General features: G+C 39.2%; 1 protein-coding gene across 1 annotated transcript in view; it reads left to right on the top strand.

The window, feature by feature from the left end:
* Positions 1-23,957, top strand: part of LOC116820043 (cadherin-6) — a 59,922-nt gene that overhangs the window by 31,719 nt on the left and 4,246 nt on the right. The window contains exons 2-10 of the mRNA XM_032772236.2: positions 2,384-2,678; positions 5,152-5,271; positions 8,358-8,525; positions 10,117-10,304; positions 12,453-12,706; positions 18,774-18,910; positions 22,303-22,424; positions 23,311-23,428; positions 23,523-23,774. Of these exons, the coding sequence (XP_032628127.1) occupies positions 2,384-2,678; positions 5,152-5,271; positions 8,358-8,525; positions 10,117-10,304; positions 12,453-12,706; positions 18,774-18,910; positions 22,303-22,424; positions 23,311-23,428; positions 23,523-23,774 (1,654 nt within the window). The remainder of the gene's footprint in view (positions 1-2,383; positions 2,679-5,151; positions 5,272-8,357; positions 8,526-10,116; positions 10,305-12,452; positions 12,707-18,773; positions 18,911-22,302; positions 22,425-23,310; positions 23,429-23,522; positions 23,775-23,957) is intronic.

Below are 23,957 nucleotides of genomic sequence, written 5' to 3' on the forward strand. Positions count from 1 at the left end.
TCCTTTATTTGAAGGGATGGAGGTACTGAATCTTTAACTAAAATATTCAAAGATGTTAATTAATTATTGAAGTCAAATATGTGTTGTTCAAATGTATGGAATCATAGTCCATCTTAAACAGGAGGCATTTATTTAAGAAAACTGAACAAGTAGTGACAAGAACAAAAAATAAGATTGCTTTATCTTCTCTTGTGCAGTAGGGACTGCATCTGATCTGGGTCTCTTTATAGCAAACAAATATATCTAGTAGTTGAATAACATACTCAAAATGAGCATATCATTATAAGTATTAACAACAAAAAACCCCACAGACAAATTTAAAAAAATAAACTGTGATAAAATATCCATCAATCTTTTTACTTCCTAATTTTCACTCTCTTAGTTATTGAGAATATCCTACTTCCTCTAGTTCTCCAGTCATTGCAGGCTATATCCATGCGAGGGGATGTTATGAAAACATTCCCACTGGAATAGTGGGAGCCCAAGTGTAGACAAGTTTTCCATGACTGGACTTATTTTTTACCATGATAATAGCTGAAACCAGGCTTAATTAACATGGTAATAAAAATGAGACTGGTTCAGGGAGCCTTGTCTGCTTTAAGGCTCCTCCTAGCACTATCAACAATTCAGCTGAACTGGTAGCACTGGGGAGGAGAGAAGGGTTGTGGTGTTCATCATCTGACGGGAAAGGTAGGAGGAGACTTTAGGGAAAAAAAGAGGAGGGTTTAGGCAATAGTAGTTCATACTATGTGCACTGACCATCTGCCATCACCTCTGAGGGTCTAGAGGTCTTATTTCTCTTCAGGTAAAGGTGTTGGAATAGCCAATACTGGCCTCTTATATTGGCATCCTCCAATGACCCCAGCTGCCTTGGTGCTCGGACCGCCATGTGTGCTGATTTCTTGTTATTTGTTGCTTCTCCTCATTGAATTTAGCATACTGCTTTGCAGTGCATTATGTATGGTCTTAGCGCCCGTCTACAATGCCCCGCACTTTGGACTAGGGGAATGCAAATAGCAGTGCACACCAAGGTGCTGTGCAATAACACCTCTGTGTGGAAGCTGTGGGCATGAACTAAAAGATTCCTAGTTTGCGTTAAGGTATTCCTCTTCAAACAGGTGGTGCAGTGCATGTTTTTTGTTTGTTTTTTTGACTCTAGGTCCGCTTACCAACAAGGACATAATTCAGTTTGATGCTGCGCTTAGCTTGCCATTGTTTTGAAGCCTTTTGGTGATGAAGCTGTGGCTTCAAGTTCTGGGGCTTCCCCAGAAAGTTTCCTATAGTGCTGTAGGCTGTACAAATCTGAAGATGCTGAGAAATAAGTAGGCAGCAATGTATAATCATTCTTCCACTGTTGCATCATGCTACTCCCCGATACTCCTGCAATACCATAGGGTATTTCTTTCCACTAGCACTGGATAGGAAATCCCCAGTTAATGCTAAGACAGTAAAAACACCGTTCAATTAGATTCTGCACCTGAACATCCTTCAGAACGAGAGGATCTTGCAATGGCGTGGGTTGGAGGGCCAATAGCAGCATGGCTTCTGAGAGAAGGACCACAGGAGCAGCAGATACACCATGGTATCAAAGGGGGGTGGGAGGAAAACAGAGTAGAGTGTCAGAGGTTGGGGAATTTCTTTCCCAGAGAATTTCTTGCCTCTTTCACAGCCCTCCAACATTCTTTGATGGGAAGGCTGGAAGGAATCTTTTCAAACTACAGAAGAGTTCCTTGGCCAATTGTCATCCTGCTATGGGTATTTCTTCGGGAAAAGTATAGTTTGGCCCCAGGTGATTAATAGTGTCACTATATACAGATAACAATAGTTAAGAAATTGGGCCAAATTCACTGCTGTGTTAAATTCTATTCAGCCCAGTTGAATTCAAAGCAGCAGTGCATCTGGCCCACTAATTCCCATCTGAAGCTGGAGTCTCCTTGCACTGTGTAAAAAACTGGTGGTGCATTACTGCAGCTTGCTCAGTCATAATCTAGCCTGCACAGTGAAAACTCCCTGAATTTGTATTGCTCACCTTCAGCTAGAGGGAAGCTAGTTTGTTTCCATGTGACATTTCTGTGAGGTTGCCTTGCTTTTCAGCAGTTATGCATTTCCTTGGAAGGGGCACTAGCCACCTTCTTTTTAGGACAATTCTCTTCAAAATAAAGATCTCCCTACTGAAATTTGTCTGATCTGAGACACGGCTTATTGCTTTATGGAGAAAGGACTAGAGAGGATACAAACGAATAATACAATACAAAAGTCAGGTAGACCACTATGACTTGGAATGAATACCGGTAAATCATGCATCATGATGACAGATATAGACCTTAGAACGGTGTCTCAATTTTATTTTTTCCTTTTTTTATTATTCCCATTTCACTACTAGCTGCATTCAGACCAGGACAGAGGAGATGGGTCACTTAAGTACATCCTTTCTGGAGATGGAGCAGGAGACCTCTTCATTATCAATGAAAACACTGGAGACATACAGGCCACAAAGAGACTAGACAGGGAAGAGAAGCCTGTTTATATACTTCGTGCCCAGGCTATAAACAGGAGGACTGGACGACCAGTGGAACCAGAGTCTGAGTTCATCATTAAGATCCATGACATCAATGACAATGAGCCAATGTTTACAAAGGATGTTTACAACGCCAGTGTTCCGGAAATGTCAGATGTCGGTAGGTGTCAGCTCAGTAATTCACGGTCTGATCTGGGTTCTTTTGGGGGATTTGCATCAGCGTCCATTATTCAGCGGTGCAGGGCGGATACCTGCCATTGAGTTCATTTGGAGTTGTGGAGCATTCAGAATCTCTGAAAATCAGATCCCTAGTATATGGGCTGGACCTGGAACAGAAGTCCTAATACTGTTCAGCTCTGCTTGTTTATGGTTTAGGACAGAAACAAACTGGAAAAAGGTGGGGGAGGGAGCATGAACCGCCTACAAGAGAAAGTCAGCGTACCTCTCAGCTCTTCCCTGATTTAGGGATACATTGTTAAATTTCCTTTGTCCCTCCACAATCTTTTGTTTCTCATTGAAGACAATGGGAGTTCTCCATTGCCCATTGAAGTGAAGCCATATCTTTCCACTCACTTCACGGGGCTTTGGATAAGGCCTCAGAATCAATAAAAGAACATAAAAATCAAATTTCAAATGAATGGATTAAAAATTCACCTTTGGAGATTCAGGGGGCCCCTATTTAGAGTTTTTCACATGTTAACATTTATTTGTCTCTTGTTTCTTTTTAAAGAGAGCTGGGAGATTGAATAGCAACACAGCTCATTTGTAATCTGAAACAATGTCCAGTGAGGGAGAAGCATTAATTAAACAACATCAAGTAGAGAATTAAAATGAACCTCAAGCAATATGCAAAAAAGGACTAATGGGCATCTTCTCTCAGCTCATTCATGGGGTTTGTCATGTGAATGAAACCTTACCCCCATCAAAATCAGAGCATCCCCCTAATCTTTTACAGTAGGACATGGCATTATTTAATCTGTGGAGTGGATACTTTGTTCAAAAAATCTGTTCTCAGTCCCAAAACCAACACTGGTTTTGGTACAATAAACATTTAATTCAGAACTGAACAGCAGTTATTGTTCTTAGAGAGATGGATTCAAGATTCCAAATTTGGATACAACCCTCAAATTCCAGGCTCGTTCAGATCCAAGGTTTTGATTTGACCCATTCCAAAGATGAGACACTGCCAAATTCAGTTCTTGACTTGGGTTCAGATTTTAAATACCCACCAGCATGGGGGTGTTCAGATCCTTGGGTTTTGGTACAACTATACATTTCATAGAAAATATGAAACAGAATTTAACTTTCCTCCAGAGTCTAGACTATTGACCTTTTTTTGGCTCCAACAGCAGCTGGAGTTTGTCTTTTCCCACAGTATTGGGCTGGTGTCCTTTAAGTAGAGGAGTGGGCAAAGCAGCTTAGATGAAATAAGAATGTAGCTTAAGCTTTGCCCAAAACTTGAATTTACCCAGAACTGGATTTTCCTTAAATCCAAAAACCTTCAGGTGCATTTAAAAATGTACTTTTTTTCTTTCCTTTTTTTCCCCCTCCCCAAATTGCCACACTCCCAGGTTCCCACTGGGACCAAAAGGAGAACTGCCAAAGTGTCACAAATAGAGGCTGGTTCTTGAATTCCCAGAGCAGTTTTCCAAACCTAAGATACTCAGCTAGTTATAATAAACATCCAAACTCTGGACTTGATGAGATTCCTCCAGGACTAAATTAAACAGCCTATTCTGGATCGCGGATGTTTTGGCAATAGAGAAGGAGCTGTTCAGTGCTTCATGATGAATAGATTAAATGCAGTGGGGCTTGATCTTTTGGCTCCCAATTAAAATGCCCACAAGCGGGTATTTAAAAGGCCTTATTCAGTTTCCCAAAATTCTTTCATTGAGGACATAGCATTTGTCACCAGCACTCCAGTCCCTAAGCTTTGTAGATCTCAAAAGTTTCCCCTGAGGCACAGGGCCATTTCTGCAAACCCATCCACATCAGGGCCCTCCATGGCTCCCTGGCAATATAGCACTAGGAACTGGTCAGCTACAAGCTATTCCTGTGAAGGGAATTTCCCTTGCACAGAAAAATAATAATAATACTGAATAAAGTTGAATTAGTTTTAGAAGATTAGCCTCAGAGGTCTTCCCGCACCCACTCCCAAGTCCTTTTCACACCCGGGGGAGCCACAGAAGTGGCTGATTATTCCAGTCCAACTTGGAAAGACAAGATCTATATGCACAGTACCCCATCTCCAAAACATTTCCTTAATAGAAGAGACAAATTACTTTAACTGTCTGTTAACGGTCACGTGGGCAGGGAGAGGAATTTCTGAAAGGCCAGTATCACAGTACCATTCTTGTTTGTGAATTGCAGTAACCATACTATATTCAAACCAAATGTTTTCTATAAATAAGCAACCAAACAGCAAGTACAGGGAAAGAATATTTTTCACCCACACAAATTACTATTTGTTGAAATCATTTAAAAGCATTTTTGGCCCCTGTCAGAGTAGCGATCTAACTACGAAAAGAGCAGGAACATTAAAGCACGTCCAGCTGGATAAATGCACAGGCAACTATACTATAAATTGCTCTGTCCAGTGACAAAAGAGTACAGGTTTTTATTTATCATTGCAGGTACATTTGTTGTGCAAGTCACTGCGACTGATGCTGATGATCCTACCTATGGAAACAGTGCTAAAGTTGTGTACAGCATTCTCCAGGGACAACCGTATTTCTCAGTGGAGTCTGAGTCAGGTCAGGAGACCTTATATCTGTCATTCTCTGACATTGTCTGTAATTTAAAATAACATGTTAAGCCAAGCTAGGACATATTAAACAAAAACTTCAAAGAGACTACATTTTACTAAGTGCAAAATCTGACAAACCCAATAGAGTGATACATCTGTAAACATGACACCTACATTATTGTAAGCTTAACATCAAAGCCTAATAAATAAATTAGAACTGGATGTGAACTAGTTTTCAATCATTTTCAACAAGCAGTGGGCACGGACCCTTTGCAGAGCCTTAAATTAAATCAAGTGTTGCTCAGTTTAGGAGTTTGGCTCCAGTGAGGAAAGGAGAAGGGAAGGCAGGTGGAAAGATTACTCATGGATCATCATAACAGCTGAATTAAGCTGAGTTTTCTTTTCTTCTTTGGTGTTTATTTAAAAGTTGTGCCAATAAAATGATTAAAATTATTTTTCTGTGCATCTGCAATGTAGAGAGATATTTTTATGTTAATCTTCTGGGGGGAAATCTTCATTTAGAATCATGATAGAAGAGATGCATTTGGCTCTGCCCCACTCAGTATAACATCTCCCAGGAGCTAGCCTTTTTGGGTTCTGTCTTGGGCTGTTGGGGAGATTTTCATCAGAAAATATTGATTTCTCAAAACTGAAACTTTATGTGGCAACATATCTGTATCAATGAAACTTTTGTTAGGAAGATTTCTCAGGTCCAAGATGGAATTTCTGGAGAGAGTGAGGGACACCAACACACATACCCAGAGTAGCCCAGGGTTAGTGGGAGACCCAAGTGAGTGCTGTTGGATATTCTAGCAAGGGTCTTTCTCATTTTCTGAAAGGTTTTGGTATCATTCCAATGTGTAACACAAACAAATTTTGAAACCTCAAAATTATTCATAAAATGGAATTCTTGTTTTCTGGTCAGCCCTAATTTTGTCCTCAGAAGGGCATCAAGTCAGATAGTGCATGGGAGTAGATAACATAGGACATGGGGGGAGGGGAGAATTTAGGGATTGCATTAATAAATAAAGGAACCCCCGCGTTTGGAACAAAAACTCGTTTAATCTCACTTTATGAAAATTGGATGAGTTTACTCATGGTACAAAATTACTCATTAAAGTGATATTCAACAGCTTGATTATTATTTTTAACTCTAGATACACATATCCAAAATTAAAAAAAAGTTGTCTCTACCCCTGTAACATGGCTGATTTTGTTGTTGTTGAGGTTTGCATAATCATATGTCCAATAGCTTCTGTTATAGGAGGTTGTGGGTTCACCTTCCTCTGAAACATAAGTTAATGGCTACTGAAGGAGGTAGGAGTCTTCCCTTGATGGACCAATAGTTCTGGTCTGGCAGAGTACATCTTACATTCTTCTATCCAAAGGGATAATAAAGATGAGGGATCATATGCTGTAGTTGGTAGTGCAATGATTTCTTAGCAGACAGTGTATGGGGGGCGGGGGGAATAGATACAGCAAAGGTTTGATCCTGGTCCCACTGAACTCAGCAGCAAAACTAGGGATTTCATTGGGACAAGAATTTCATTCCTACTGACTACTTAAGAGACCAGATAAATATAGCGACACAAGGTTGGTGAGGTAATATGTTTTATTGGACTAGCTTCTGTTGATGAGAGCACAAACTTTCAAGCCACACAGTGCTCCCCTTCAGGTCTGGGAAAGGAACTCCCAGTGTCCCAGCCAGAGGTTGGCAGCACCATGTTGCCCAACGGACACTTGACAAAATTATCAAACTTAGTGACGGACATGAGGGCGGGAGCAGAGGGGTGGGGCGTTATGTCATTCAGTCATTCAATGTTTTGAAAAATTACCACAGACCTCAACATTTTTACCACGGACACATTGCTGATCCCTGGTCCCAGCTAAATGCAAGGTGGGACAGATTGTTTATAGCATAAGTAGTTAGCACATATTGTAGGGGCCATTCAAGGTGGAGTGGCCCATTAACACCTCTGCAGCAACAGGACAAAAAGAGAGAGTTAGTGGGTTACAGATTCTTGTAAAAACTCATAAATCCAGTGTCTCTGTTCTGTCCATGATTTTCAGTGTCTAGCAGAGTTATGAATTTAAGCTCCCTGGCTCATCTTTTGAAAATGTTGTGCAAGTTTCCTTTGAGGATGAGAACTGATAGGTCAGATATAGAGCAATCACTTTGTGAAAAGTGTTCACCCACAGGTGATAGGATATTTTTGTCGTTCATCATTATCCTGTGTGAGTTGATTCGAGAGCACAGTGATTGTCTGGTCTCACCTACATAGTCATTATTGGGGCATTTAGTGCACTGGATGAGGTATAGCACATGTTGTGATAGGCATGTGTAGGATCCATGGATCTTGAAAGGTGTGTTGTGTGGGGCATTGGTCATTGTAGCAGCATTGCATCTGTTGTTTTGGCAGGATCTGGTGCTGCTTTGAGTTGGTGTGTCTGCATACAGATAAATATAAACATTTTGCTTTATTATAAATATAAATTATTGAATTTCAGTGGGAGTTAGGTGCCTAACTGACATTTATGCCTTTGGATAAGGAAGTATTTAGGAGGAGAATTTCAATCACTGTATAAATAGAAATAGATATCATATGCTTGGGTGCTTACCGCTTCCTTAATTAATTTCCCTGCCATTTAATGTTGCTGTACTGCCTCTTAATGATGCCTTGCTGAAGTTTGCTTGTTTTTGCCATGTCTGTCAAAATAAAAAGTTGATGGGATGGGGAAAATAACTGAAGTACCTTATAATGAGAGACAACCCTTCTTCCAGTTCAACAAGAGACTTTCCCCACCGAGTTAAAGGGGTATAAATAGTCATATAAAATAACAATGCACGCAAATCGCTTCAACATTTTTCTGGGGATGTCGTTAAGATTGTCTCTGTCACACAGGCAGCAGCCTGAGATACAATATGACAAGTCTGCAATTTAATATGCCATCTTATAATAGTAAATATTTATATTGGGCAAAGTTTACTGATTACAGAGAGACTGTCATCTTTTTTTTCTTTTTTTTTATAAATAAGCATTTCTGTCAATACACTACCAACTATGTTCCTCTCCTTAATTCTCACCTTCCTAGGTATTATCAAAACTGCTTTGCTCAACATGGATCGAGAAAACAGGGAGCAGTACCAAGTGGTCATCCAGGCCAAGGACATGGGTGGACAGATGGGTGGACTCTCAGGAACCACCACAGTGAACATCACACTGACTGACGTCAATGACAATCCACCACGATTCCCACAGAGTGCGGAACATTTTTGTTTCTTTGAAAGTCTTTAAGGAAGTCTAGATAGAAACTAATATTTTTTCTCCCCGGTTATTTCTGCTGTCATAAACTGTGAGTCTACTGCATATTGGGCTTCCACAGAGTGAGTGAGCAGTAGCTTGATACTAGTGCTTAACTCCAGTGGATGGAAAACATTTTTTGGTAATATTTTCACTGCTTTGCTAGAGCTAGTCTGAGATGAACATTACTAAACAGAAAGCAGCCTTATTTCTTCTTCTCATTGAATGGTACTGCTGGGGACCCCCATCGCACTCTTTGTGTCAGCATGTGTCTGCAATTATTTTTAGAGCAATTTCTGCTTTGTTCTAATGTCTGTATTTTGAAATATACTAATTTAAATGAGTCAGATCTGTCCCTGAAGTAATTCCATTGAAATCAATGGAATTTCCCTGCTGGTGTGCTTCAACGTAGTGCTGTTTGAAATAGTACTACACCTCTACCTCGATATAACGCTGTCCTTGGGAGCCAAAAAATCTTACCGCGTTATAGGTGAAACTGCGTTATATCGAACTTGCTTTGATCTGCTGGAGTGCACAGCCCCACCCCTCCGGAGCACTGCTTTACTATGTTGTATCCAAATTCGTGTTATATCAGGGTAGAGGTGTATGTTAAAATGCACTAGGAAATGTTTAGCGTGCACCAGCAGCGTCTACAGAAACCAATTAATGTGCAACATGGTAGTGCGCTTTAGAAATTAAGACAAGCCCTTAGAAGCAACAGTCCTTTGCATTATTGACTGATTATGGGTGTAAACTGATTAAAAATCTCCCATACCATTTTTTTGCTTTACCTAACCTTTGCCATTTGAGCCAAGAACAGCAGCAGCTGTTTGAGATTCTAGATACTAACAGACAAATATGAAAGCTTTGACTGTTAAATCACCAAAAATGTTATTGAAAGCAACTTGTCATTTAGGTCCAAAGTCTGCCCTTGGCTGTGGGCCAACAGCTCCCATTTAAATTGGTGGACTTAAATTGAAATGTAAGTCTCTTCTCCATAAAGTCTATTATATACCTTTGCACATGACCATCTCTTATTGCCTGAATCAATGCTGCATCAACACAATGCCAACATTCCCCAAATGACTTCTCTTAGGGGTGTAGGGAGCAGTTTGCAATGCAGCACATTTGCGCTAAAGACTAGCCTAGATTTGGTTTTAATGTCACTATATCACATAGGCCACTGGCAGTTCTCTATATTGTGTGCATCTTTTAACATCTAGAGGTTGTTTTTTTCTTTTCCTATTCCATCTTCAGTTGGCCAAAAAGAACCCAAGATACTGTCTGATATTCTATTGCAGGGAGAAAGATAAAGAAAGGTTCATTGTCATACTAGGCTCTTGTCAGAGAATCACTGACTTCTATTGTTATGAGACTAAGGCATGGGGTGAAGTTTATTTCTTGCTAAAGACCTGGAGAACAGCAACTTCTTAAATCTACTGATAAGAATATTGGTGCATCCATGGCTGGCAAGCAAATACAGCTTTTATATCCAAACTCCAAAATACCATGGTCCTGGCTGACCAAAACTTCTCTCTCATTTACTGTAGGCACATACCAGTTCAAAACCCCTGAATCTGCTCCACCCGAATCACCGATTGGCAGGATAAAAGCGAATGATGCCGATGTGGGTGAAAACGCCGAGATCGAATACAGCATCACTGAAGGAGATGGATCAGACATGTTTGGGGTTATCACTGACAAGGACACACAGGAAGGAATTATAACAGTCAAAAAGGTACATGTTTTAATAAACTTAATTCCAACTTTTTGAGTTCCTTTAAAAGCCTTACATAATGTACATTTAATTTGTCATGCAGTTGACATTGTTCAGTGATTTACACATTATTTATTAGGAATCTCCTCCAAATCCTCTGTACAAAGCTCTTTTACCAAATCAGTTAGGATTCCTTCCCCTTCCCACTCTCCCCAGTCCTGTTCCCTCTTAGAACCACTTCATAAAACCTGCTTGCACAGACTTTGAATGGGAAGGAACAGCATTTAGCCCATAAAGAGGGACAGGTCTGAGAGAAAGTTCTACTGCCTCAGAAGATTCATTGCAAAGGCTGGAGAAGTGCCCTTCAGCTGTGCTTTTTGTCCCTAATGTGAGTAAAAATATATTATAAAGATTTTCTCTACTTATTAGGAAAGTGGTAGGTTGGTTAACGGAAATAATAAGTGTCCCTGTACCATTTTGCCTATTTAAATTACCTTTGACCTCTCAGAAGATGTGAAATTATATATGCTCTAGTAAATCAAAGCACATGATTTATTGATGTACATTTGCCATATAATCTAATTAATAAACCCATTAGTGTACATTCACTTTAAAAAAAAACAAACTGCAGTGCCTTATTAGATCACAATGTGCATCATCTAATAGATTGCACTTTGGCTGTCGGAAAGGATTTGGATAATCTTGTTAATAGTGAGTTATCAAGCAAGTGTGATAAGGTTACAGATATCAACTTCCATCAGTTCAAGTTTAGTCAACATAAAACAGACGTGTGAATTTTCAAAACATACACTTTGCTTGTTGATATCAGTATGACACCCGTCATTACTTGTTCCTTAACAAACGCCTTGTAGGGTATGATCATTGACATCAGTCTAATTCTGTTCATGTTCCTCTCTGCTTCTGACAGCAACTTTGTTGCTGTTAGTCTTGTTCAACAAAATGAAAAAAAAAAAAATGGAGTGACTACTCTCTGCCTAAGTTGCTATAAGTACGTGTGTACGCACAGTCCCCCAAATGTTGTTTCTTCTGTATTTTTAAGAGGACATTAGAACTGTATGATGTAGTCATAACCTATCATTGCATGATACTCTATTTGATGAGTCACCCTAAATCACTTTTGACACCACATGACACAATGTTACATTTCAGTAATTGGCAGCCAATATTTTAGCACAGGACTCTCACCAAGTCTTTTCCCCTGAACCTGTGGTACTTAGGGAGCAGGGGCAGGAGGGGAAAGACAGTAAATGTGTTGAGGCTGTTCCAGAGTGAGGAATTTGTTTTCCAATAATTATGTCTCATAATGAGAACAGTCCAAGGAGGCAAATTCATTTGGCAAAAGGGTATATGTTAAGTGCACTCTTCCTGACAAATATTAAGGGCTAGATTCTCAGCTAGTGTAAATCAGCATTACTCTGTTGCTTCCACTGATTACTTCTGTTGATTTCAATGGAACTACACCTATTTACACCAGCTGAGAATCTGAACCTTAGATAGTACGTGCTTCAGGGCAAGACTGTATCTACTCCCAGCTTCTAACGCAATGTGTCGCAACCTGACTGGGGCTAAAAAAATATTGAGGTATAACTATATGCCCTGCAGTATTATTATCGTGTTATAACTTATTTTCTGGTGGCAGCACTCAGAGGTCCCAGTCAGGATCATGCTCCCATCTGTTGGGCCTTATACAAACATACAGGAAGACACAGTCACTGCCACAAAGAGGTTAATTTGAAAAGGGATGTGCATAGGAAAGACACCATTAATCAGACATGAGACTCGGGGCATCCTCCTGGAATTGATTTGAAAATACCTGTGACAGCTGGCACAATCAGGTACGATGCCAGTGTTTTGTATTGGCTCAGCATAAGTTTGTATGAGTTTCAGGCATAGTGTGCCTCTCTGGCCCATGAAGTCTTTGCAGTACACTCCAGAAGTAGCAGGGAGTAAAAAAAAAACACCACCTCATACCATTGTCTAGTAATAGATTATTAAGAAGGGGGATCCATTAGCTCTCCAAGAGCCGTTCAGTACATCATCAGTTCATTCGATACATCAAGATGCTGCCTGAAATGGCTATAAATGGTTGGCCCCAGAAACCTCTCTTTTTTTTTTGGTTTGTTTCATGACTCTTATTTATTTTCCAAGGCTTTGGATTTTGAAAAGAAAAAGCTGTATACTCTGAAAGTGGAGGCTACCAACACTCATGTGGATCCCCGATTCCTCTACTTGGGGCCATTCAAGGACTCCACCACAGTCAGAATTCTGGTGGAGGATGTGGATGAGCCCCCAGTGTTCAGCAGACCAGCATACATACTAGAAGTGAAAGAAGATGTGCCCATAAACAGTATTATAGGAACTGTAACAGCCCAGGACCCTGATGTTGCAAAAAATCCTGTCAAGTAAGCATAGACTATTTCAGTTCACTTCTACTGTCTTTTTGAATGCTTTATATTTGTTTCTATTTGAACATCTGCATGCAAAAAAAATTCCCTTTTAATAATGAAGTATATGTTAAATACTGTATATGGTATAAACATATACACATGTACACATTGTACATAAATGTGTGTGTGCATGCTCATTACATACAACTCGATTTGCATTTCAGTTGCTTTTGTAACTACTCACTACTTGTTAGGCATTAGCTGCACTAAGAAGAAGAGAATCTTAAAGAATACCACAGTTACATTTTCTAGTTGCAGAAACGCAAAACTGAATAGTTCCGGTACACTATGTGTACAAACTCAGATTCACACACAGAGTCACAGAATGAGAGCTCATTTATATTAGTGCAATACATTCACTTCAGTGAAGTTATTCACTGGCGTAAGCAAGTTTACAGTCAGCCCCACAGATGTTGTAAATTATGTGTCACTAAGCAATTAATTTTTAGAGGAAATTTGAAATTCAGAGTTATTAAAGTTGAATCCGTTTTTCATGAATTAGCAAGTGATATGAGCAAGAACACAACTACAGTGTAGTTTAGACTATGAAGGTCTTTCTAAGAAAAGTGATCAAAAAGTGTTATTTTTTAAATGTATGAGACTCTTCTTTTACACTGAACAGGAGAAGACTCTTACAATGTGACACCCTCTTGTTAGTGCATTATAACAGGTCACCAGTCAAGGTGGGACATGAAAAATATGCAGTGTAGTTACATGCAATAGCAAGGCACATTGCCACCAGCATTTAAAATACAGGCGCATCTTGATTTTATAGCAATCATGAGTGGAAACACTCAAAACTTTCCTAAAACAGGGGATGGGGGAGGGAGAAATATAAAGGAGAAAAGGGAGTTTGATAAAATCAGAGGTCATAAAATTAAAGTTTATGCACTTCTACAAAGTACCGTCCATCGACACGTCAAAGTGCTTTTAAAACATTAATAAGTTTCAACCCACCTTGTGAGATAGTTTCCTTATCAGTAAAACAGAGATTAATATTTACCTAAGGCAAAAAAGATTGTAAGATCTTTTTGTTCTGTTTGTACAGCACCTAGCACAAGGGGATCCTGATTTGTGTTTGGAGTCCCTAGGTGCTGTTGCAATACAAATAAATAAATAATAATCCTGTGTCTGAGGCTGATTCCCACACTTTTGTTTTAGCCTCCCAAACAATCTTTCTGACATATGACAAATTTTACATAAGAACTAAGAATGGCCATACTGGATCAGACCAGTGGTCCATCTAGCCCAGTATCCTGTCTTAAGACAGTGGTCAATGCAAGATGCTTCAGAGAGAGTGAACATAGCAGGGCAATTATCGAGTAATCAAGCCCTTGTTATCAAGTCCCAGCATCTGGCAGTCAGAGGCTTAGGGAGACCCAGAACATGGAATTACATCCCTAACCATCTTAGCTAATAGCCATTGATGGACCTATCCTCCATTAAACTATCTAATTATTTTTTGAACCCACTTATAATTTTGGCCTTCACAACATCCCTTGGCAATGAGTTCCACACATTGGCTGTGCATTGTGTGAAGAAGTACTTCCTTATATTTGTTTTAAACTCTCTTACTATTAATTTAATTGGGTGACCCCTGTTTTTTGTGTTACACAATTCTCTTATTCATTGTCTCCACACCAGTCATGATTTTATAGATCACTATCATATCCCATCTTAGTTCTCTCTTTTCTAAGCTGTATAGTCAGTTTTTTTCATCTCTCCTCGTATGGAAGTTGTTCTATACCCTATATCATATTTGTTGCCCTTCTCTGTATCTTTTACAATTCTAATATATCTTTCTTTTTTTCCTGAATTTTGTCCAAGGACAATTAAATGACAAAGTAAAAGAAGAAAAAAATAAAAATTTACTAGAGAAAAAAAATCTCTCATCAGCACAAGCTCATGATGAAAGAATGGTACCGCATAGGCTGTTTGTCTCTATTGCCATGGCCTCTAGTGCCATGTTGGCAGATCTCATTTGTTTTTAATAAAGGTTTTATTTTGTTTTTTCCAAATCTTACAGTATACAAGTTTCCAGAAGATTAGAGTATAACTATCTGATCTGCCTGTTGTAAGGGACAGCACACTCTTGTGCTGGTCCTGGAGGAACCCTGTGAGAAAATAAACTGCACTATGTCTATACCTAGCACAGTGTATGTTCTCCCGCATGTCAGCACACAGACATGTTGGCTTGTGGAAGGCCCCACCCAGTCCCCATCTTCTCCAACCATCTCCCACCCAGTGGCACAGGAGGGGCCAGGAATGTAGCGCCTCTCTGGATCCTGCTTCCTGTACATGAAAAGCTGTACACAAGAAGCCACATGCAGCATCCACCAACAAGTTTTATTTGCCCTACAAAAAACAGGAACTATGCTGTATAGTTTTGAGCCCTATCTACCTTATCTATAACTATCTGTCTATAACACATTCTTGTAGCACCATGGTATGAGTAATCTGCATAAGGAGATATCAGACACCTCCTTACCTCCTGGTACAGCCATGCAAGCCAGGCCATGATTTGCCCCAGAAAAATCAGATGGGACAAAGCCCATACAAAAGGAATTGACTCATACCAGCAGAGAATCTGACTCACTAATACTACGTGGAAACATAACAATGGATTGAAAACATCAAAGGGAAATATTTATATTTATTGTGCAGTCCAAGGTGGTTGCTATTATTTAGACGAAACAGCATTTAATTTGCCTGGTGAAGGTAATCCCCTTATTTGAGAGCATGGTAATAAAAATCAATTAACATCTTATTGATTTGTCCAAAACGAAAATGAAAGGAGGAAAAAGAGAGAATTGAGGAAGAGATTGAGACACTGGAAGGAAGTGACAGGGGAGCAGGAAGAAGAGCAAGGGCAAAGAGGAAACCAAGGAACCACTACCCTATAAGATGTGGGCCTGCCAATAAATTGTGATCCTAATGGGGCTTTCATGGTGCCGGTATCTTGTGGGATCTCCCAGGATGTGGGTGAACAGTATGAGGTTCCATATTTTTCACAGGGTGATTTTTTTCCATGGCAAGCGAAGATGCTAAATCTGACTTCCACTTTGAGCTTGGGGGAGGATGCAATTAGACTATATGTGTATGACTTGTCACTTACTTGTCAATTGCCCTTGACAGTCAGAAATAAAATCTTTAAACGCTTGACGTTACAGTGAAAACCTTCCATTTTTTCCCACTTAAGTGCAGTTTTTTCCTTTTTAAATAAAATGAGCCCTAAGTCAGTTAGCTGAAAGCCCTTTGATCTTCCATTACAGAATCCTTCGTAATATCATTATGAAAATGCATTATGAAAAATTCACACACACATCCCTTCCTGACCCACAAATCTGTTTGACTTGTGCTTGCATTAGATAGCAGGCTGCTGAGTATCAGAAGACAATGAAGCAAAAGAAGATTAAGAAATATCTGCCATAGCCAGAAATAAACTGATCACCATGTATGCAATATCAGTGGAGCCACATTTTATCAGCCTACCCCTGACCAATAAGTCTCCTAGCTGCAGAACAACATTAAGAAAGGACAAAATTGTACAATTAATGTATACATGAATATACAAATGCTGATAACAGCCAATATCACTAGAGTGTTAAATAACACTCCACCATCCAGTTGTTAGTGAAAATGTGTTGTTTGCACAATGCTGACATTCAGAGTAAACAGAGATAGTATGCTGAACCTCTGAATTCTTCCCATGTAAAAAAATAAATTGTGCTGCTTCTGGCATTATCAAATCCTTCTTTAAATCTTTAGTTGAGTTTTTTGCTGTTGTAACTCCTCAGAGGCATACTGTAGTTCATCATTTATTGGAACTGCCTCCCTGCTGTGGCTGATTTATCTAAAGTATCCCAGATGAAAATAATCTGCAAATAAATGCAAGACTTTATTTTGTTTGTGTATTTTACTGCCAACTTACTTGCATGGATTGGCTTCTCTCTCCTTCCCCTCCCCCCTTATAGTTATGTTTAAGGGCACAGTGGAATATACATATATTCATTAACTTTCTAGCTTGTCAATTACCCAGGGTTTGAAGGGTATAAAGTCCTGAAATCTGACATATACGCACCAGTAATTTCATTAAAGAAATGTAAAAACAAGTTTGATGTTGTCTGCTTAATTCATAGTAGGCTATGATCCGTAAATTGGAATCTCCACCAATTCCACATAATTAGCAGTCCTTGATCAAAAGAGACCCAGGATTATATAAACTGAGACAGAAATGACAGTCTAGCTTATTAAAAGCATCCTTCTAGGTCAGGGTTAATGGTATAATTAGAATACTATTGTAACTGCACTGATCTTGTATGTATTTTCGCTTGAATATGAAGAAATAAAATTAGTATTTCATCAAGACACTGTTCTCTATTATTGCTTTATTGAGTTCAACATCTGCTATACAAATGACCTAATGTGCATAGAGACTTGTGACAGCTCATATTTTGAAATAATAGATATTAATATATTGAAGGAAGCCTCAATGTTATGGCTGTGATAAACTCAGAAAAGCTCAAGAGTTGGATACAAAAGGTTTCTCCATTGTTCCCAGACACTGTTATCACATGTAGGACTAAATCCTGGGAGTTTTGCTGTAGTAAGGACCACGATCACAGTGTCCCACAACACTGAAGCCCCAATTGGGCAAGGTATTTAAGCACATGCCAAACTTTAAGCATGATTAATCGTGGGGGTGGGGTAGGAAATAAATGCACTACACACTACTTAAAGCTAGGCACATGCTTAAGAATCTTGCTGAACCAGCGCCATGTAACTGGAGCTGGTAAGAAAAGGGAGTTTCTATTCTGTGTGAAATTCCAATCTTTTGAAATTTCTTTTTATTCCAAATCAGCATGAAAGGGTCAACATTTTCTGTGGGACGGACATTCTGAATCTCTGGGGGAAGTAAACTTCACCAGCCATTTTCCTGGCATAACTTACTTCCCTCAACATGCTGGCTCAACTAGGCTCTACCCACTCCCCACTTCTACCCACCCAGCCACACAGGAGATAACACGATGGCTGATCTCCTTGGATTATGATGACCTGTGATGCAAGTAGCCCACACAGGAGAGTAAGGGAGCACTTTAGACCTCTTCACTCATCTTCACAGGCATATAGGTCAGCTCATGACTGAGCCCAGAGCAGGAGCAGAATAATAGTCTAGTTCTGCCATAGTGATATGAGTGGAGTTTTTCCGCCACATCTTTGTTCTGTGGTAATTTCATTTTAACAAGAGAGAGACCTGAGCAACAACATTTGGATCTGGGTGTCAGAACTCTCTCACAGGAATCAGGGACATTCATCTCCAAGGCTTAAATTCAGCTCAGTATAAAAAGGGAGAGAGGCTAGATAAGACATTCAAATCTATATTCAGATTCTGAATGACCCCAAAGTTCAGTGGTGTTCAGATCCATCTGCACATATTACCAAGGAAACAAGTTGGATTACCCCTTTAATGTGCTAGAATTTACATTTACATGGCATTTACCATGGAATGAATTATCACCTACACTGATCTCTGTATCTTTTTGTTATTTTATTTTTAACCAATACAATTTTGGGAGAGAGTAAAGGCAAAACTTGCACCCCAGCTAACAAACTTTGTATCAAAAGTGATTTGAAACAGTTGAGATAAACTATGAAAAGAGGAATTTATAATGGGAAAGCCAATTAAGCCTTAAAATAAATGAATGTCATATCTTTCAAGATACAGACTCCACATTTCTCACTAAAAGGCAAACCTTTGATGCTTCTCAGAAGTATGTAAATTCTACAGTAATTCATTTATTCAGTGACAATGCCCCACCTTCTAAATCAAACCCTCCAATATGTCATTATCCAACAGCTCAGAACAGACTCTTTGTATGAATATGTCAAGATGCCGAAGTCTGCACTGAAAACAAAAAGGCAGCTCATTTACTAGGTATTTGATGTCTAGTCTTAGGAAACAGTTTCAAAACAGAAATTAAAGTAAAGGAATTTTTTCTAACCATGTTCTCTGTATTTTCAGATATTCCGTAGATCGGCACACAGATATGGACAGAGTATTCAACATCAATTCCGGAAACGGTTCAATATTTACTTCAAAACCCCTTGACCGGGAAACATCGCTATGGCACAACATTACAGTAATAGCAGCAGAGATCAGTAAGTCAAACCTAAATACCACCGCTGTCCCTGATGTAATGAATTCAGCCTTCTAGCTGAGTGTGTGTAAACCACTGCTGGGAAGATGTCAGGCTGTATGGATGGGCCCGCTCGATACTAATCAAGCAAGGGAAAGGCTGAAAAAGATGCTCTGCACTTCCTTTTCTTTTTCCTAGGGCTACTGCTTATGAAGAGACAGCTTCTATACCTGAACAGGCAGAAAGTTAACGCTTATGTGTTTCTGAATCAACAGGCCTGGAAAAATGCTTCTAGCCTTTCTTTAGTTACAGTAGGATTTGCCGACTTCTGAAAAATTGTATACAGCAAACAAGATAGTAGGAAAATAGTCCACACAGTGTGGCCAAAATCAATTCTGTAGCATAGCCTGGGAACTTTCAAGTGAGCCAAAAGGTCCCCAAATTCCATTAACATGCAATGAAAATTAGATGTCTAACTCCCCTAGGCACCTTTGAAATTCCCATCCATAGATACTAACCCAGTCCATTATTTTAGGCCCAGACATAGGGAGTCTCTCTCTGTGGTGACACCAGGTGTGTTAATTGTTTTGCTATCTAGACAGCCAGAGAGGTAGACTGGGTCTGTGTGAGACAGGCGGTCTCAATAAAAACATCCCCTTGATACTAATATTTTAATTACGTCTCCTTTCTGTCCTGAGGCATGCTGCAAACACTGGCATCAGTGGGTGCAAAATCTATTTATTTCTTTGGAGTTGCATACCCTTATGCTAGGGCTGGATTTGATTGAAGCATGATGGAATGGATGGATCACTGGCTGTGGAAATGTACAAAAGTTTGGATGCTGTTGGGAAGTTTCAGAGCACTTATTTTTTAACTTAGTATAAAGCAACTATAGGCCCTACTTTCTCCTATATTGTACATAAGTAAATATATAGCTAAAAATAACCTATGTCCATGTCAGGCTACAAGGCCGGACTAGCTCATTCAAAGATGGGCAAGCTTTATAGTTTCTTAGCCCGGCCCCCACTAAAGCCATTCATCAGTTGGAGTTAGTCGTGGATTATTCCATCTAATTGCAGATGCATTTCATTGAACTAATAAAGCTAATTGAAGCTAAAGAAATATTGAGACAAATTAAGAGTGAGCAAGTACATTCCCACGGAAGTGTTCTCCCTTCACATTAATTACCAGTACATTTGTAAACTCATAAAGAGAAGCACTTTACAATGGTGACTAGAGTTACCCTCATTTTACAGAGAGGGGAAAACCATGAGATACAGAATGGTTATGGCCAACATTTTCTAAAATATTTAGTAAGTTTGGGTGCCTCAGTTTTTGGGTGTTCCCATGGAAACACTTTGATCCAGATCCTCAAAGGTATTTAGGCACCTAATTCCAATTTAAATCAGTGGAAGTTAGGTACCTATATACTTCTGAGGATGTGGGCCTTTGGGCCTCTTGTTCACAGATGCACAGCACCTCCAACTCTTAAGTGAAGTCAATGAGAGCTTCAGATGCTTCCAGTTCACTGCCACTGGACCATACTGCCTCCCTAGTGAAATTCTGAGGGTGGTTTAAATCTTTACATTTAAATTGGGAAAGGGACAGTAGATGTTGCACTGCAGAAGACACTCGACAACCAAAATCGAAATTTTAGGATTTCAGTCTGTGGATTGACAGAAGCTACATCCAAAACTAAGGAGATGTATTAACATTATGTACCAAGATGAGGAAGCTGCCTGCTCCATACAGTAGCACTTCTTGCTGGACAGTCTAATAACAATTAAGTGATTGTGAACAAGGAGAAGTTAAGCATCTCTTATTCATTAATGCAAAAGGGTTTGGAAGGAGAAAAAGAGCAGTGAGGCTTGGAGATTGTATAAGTACATTGGATCTACATACCTGTTATATCTCTCTGAAGGAAAAAAAGTGTGAGAGAGAGACTTGGAATTATATATTTTTCATGGAAGTTCTCCGTTACTATATTGTTATTTTGAATTTTTTTTAGACTCAGAGCCACCTAGAAACAAATGAAACATCTGTAGTTACTTGTACAAAGCAGCATGCAGAATAAGTATAATTAAACTTGATAGGAAAACCGCTGCACATATTTGAGTGAATTCCTAGAAAATAAATATATGAAACCTTCATAGCCATGCAAAATAAAATTAGCAGCTGGGATTTTGCCCATTATAAAGATTCAAAATTTGTATCTACCTTTTAGTGTTGATTTCAGCTTGGTCTATATTATTCTTAGACCCTTAGTGTTATTTTACACATGGGATGAATTTAGTCCAATGGCCCAAATTAAAAAATGCTTTATATCCAATTCAATCATATTAACTTCAATGCAACTGTAGAGGGTTAAAGCACAATATTTGGCCCAAACCACTAAGTTCTTTAATACAGTACAGAGCAGGCAGTTCCAATTTTGTGAATATAAAGTAATAAAATAATAAATGAATATTAAAACCAAATTCTACCAAAAACACTCCAGTGAATTCTTTTCCTTATATAAAAGGCTCAAGAATTCCTGTATTTTATTCATCTGTTTTATTACAATATTTTTGCCTTTGACCCTTGTTTAAGATTCATTAATAATCTGTACAATCAGTATTATGGAAAGTATGGTTCTTTGGAGCAATTTAAACCAATCCAGGAAATAGAGAAATCCCAATAAAATAAATGGCAACCTGTATTTGCAGATTTTTATTTTGGTTGTGATGATGATCTCACTAAAACAAAAGGGATTTTTGTTGTTTTTTAAACTCGAAGAGCCAAATTCATTGCTTGTTTTTATTTCTATATCATTGAAGTTGATTTGTTTTTATGAGAATTTTCCAAATTGCTTCTTTTAGTAAACAGTATTTCCATAAAAATTTTAAACTCAGGAATTTTTTTTAAAAAAATTATATCACTCTTGCTGCGTTATACAGCTCCTATGAGAGAAGTAAGCAATGCACTACATAGGGCTTATATTCCTCAGCTGATGTGTTTTAGTGTCAACTCTGGAATAGCAGCAAACAAAGATCAATCCACAAAAAGTCAGAAAGCATCTGTCATAATAACAGTTGGTATTTACATAGCACTTTATATGAAAGCACTTTATAAACATTGGGCCCATTCCCACCACCCACTTCTCACCCAAGTAATTTATCCACATATAGGACCTGATCCTGCAAACATTTACACATATGCAAATGTGAATAAAGATATGAGGAGTGCATAAAAATATGAGGAGTGGCCCCACAATTAGTCCCATTGAGATCAATAGATTGCATGAACATGAATAAAATCTCCATGTATAAATAAAGACTTGAATTATTTAGCCCCTATTCTATCCTTTTCTTCCCCAGCACCGAGTCCTATGTGCACTATACCACTTTCCCTTTCTTTCTATTTTTATCATTACAGACAACCCAAAACAAAGCAGCCGGGTCCCTGTGTTCATTAAGGTTTTGGATGTAAATGACAATGCCCCAGAATTTGCTATATTTTACGAGACCTTCGTCTGTGAAAATGCAAAGGCAGAACAGGTGTGTGTGTGTTGATTGTTTGCACTCCATAATTAAAAAAAAACTATTAAAAATGAATTCTGTTTATGCATTACTCTTGTGTCACCTCATCAGGAGGTGTGCTTTGTGTTGCCACAAGCTGTCACCGTGCAATATTAAATTAAATTAAACAGTGACTGTGTCATATCTGATTATATTTAGCATTCTTGTATCCAAAGTGACAGTGTGTTTTACATAGTTAAATGTGGTTGCTTCTTGTACTGTGTCATGCTATCTACAACTCAGTTCTGTCTCTCTTCCCTGGAATATGGGATTTTGCATCTGTATGTCCGGGTGCTTCCATCATCTCTCTTGAAGAACAGTTACAGGTCTGAACAAAAGTCCTGCCTTGTAAATTAGCTGCAGGCTGCCACAGTGCTCTAGTTCCTAGTTCAAATTGCTTTGCAAGACCTGTTGCTTGATGGTTCAAAACAGCAGATATCCCACAGGATTCAGCCACACAACTCCTGTTTAAAATTAATAGGATTTGTGTGGTTAAATAGCCTAGTCAGCTTTGTTATCTCAGCCTTCGTTTCTGCAGCTTGTTCCCATGGGGGATTTCCCACTCACTTGGGATGGCACCAATCCATGCAGTCCCCAGAACTCTGCAGAATTCTCAAGCCACTGCCCAAGTCATTAAGTTATTGCACTGAAGAGCTGCAGCATGAGAGCTTGGTGATGCACACACACAGGCTCAATTTTCATTCATAGTAAGGCCCCTCTGGCAGCATCAAGGGACTTAAAGTGGAAGAAAATTCTATCTATCCCCTTTTTAAGATGATTTAACAGTTCTGGAGCTGACACCCTTAATGTAAATGAGAATCAGGCCCACAGTCATCAAAGGGTAATTTTGCTGTTATCATTTCAGCTGATACAGACCCTAAGTGCAGTTGATAAGGATGATTCTTTCAGTGGACACCAGTTTTCATTCTCCTTGGCTCCAGAAGCAACCAGTGGCTCAAACTTTACAATCCAGGACAACAGAGGTGAATTCCTAGGAAGACTTTATTTTGTTATTTACTCTTTGTTTTTTTCAGTACTCAGTTGAGAACTCCTGTATCATTTGCTTTGTGTTTTCAGACAACACAGCAGGGATCTTCACCAGAAAAAACAGATATAACCGACATGAAATGAGTACTTATCTCCTGCCTGTGGTGATATCAGACAGTGACTACCCAGTCCAGAGCAGTACTGAGACAGTGACAATCCGAGTGTGCGCCTGTGACCATCGGGGGAAGATGCAGTCTTGTAATGCAGAAGCCCTGATCCATCCAACTGGCCTTAGCACAGGGGCTTTGATTGCCATTCTTCTCTGCATCATTATATTGCTAGGTAATAGACCTACATGCGTTTCTTTCCTGGGGGAGTGACAGGGTTGCTGGAAGGAAGAGGGGGCATTACACATGAAAGACACACTGAAGAGATCTCTCCTGCATTATTCTGTAGTAAAGGAGAAGTCTATAAAATCAGTGCCTAGTGTGTGGAAGACACTCCCAGATCGCAATTCTCCATTCA

This window comes from Chelonoidis abingdonii, chromosome 2 (genome assembly GCF_003597395.2).
Source record: "Chelonoidis abingdonii isolate Lonesome George chromosome 2, CheloAbing_2.0, whole genome shotgun sequence".
In the NCBI taxonomy this organism is placed as follows: Eukaryota; Metazoa; Chordata; order Testudines; family Testudinidae; genus Chelonoidis; species Chelonoidis abingdonii.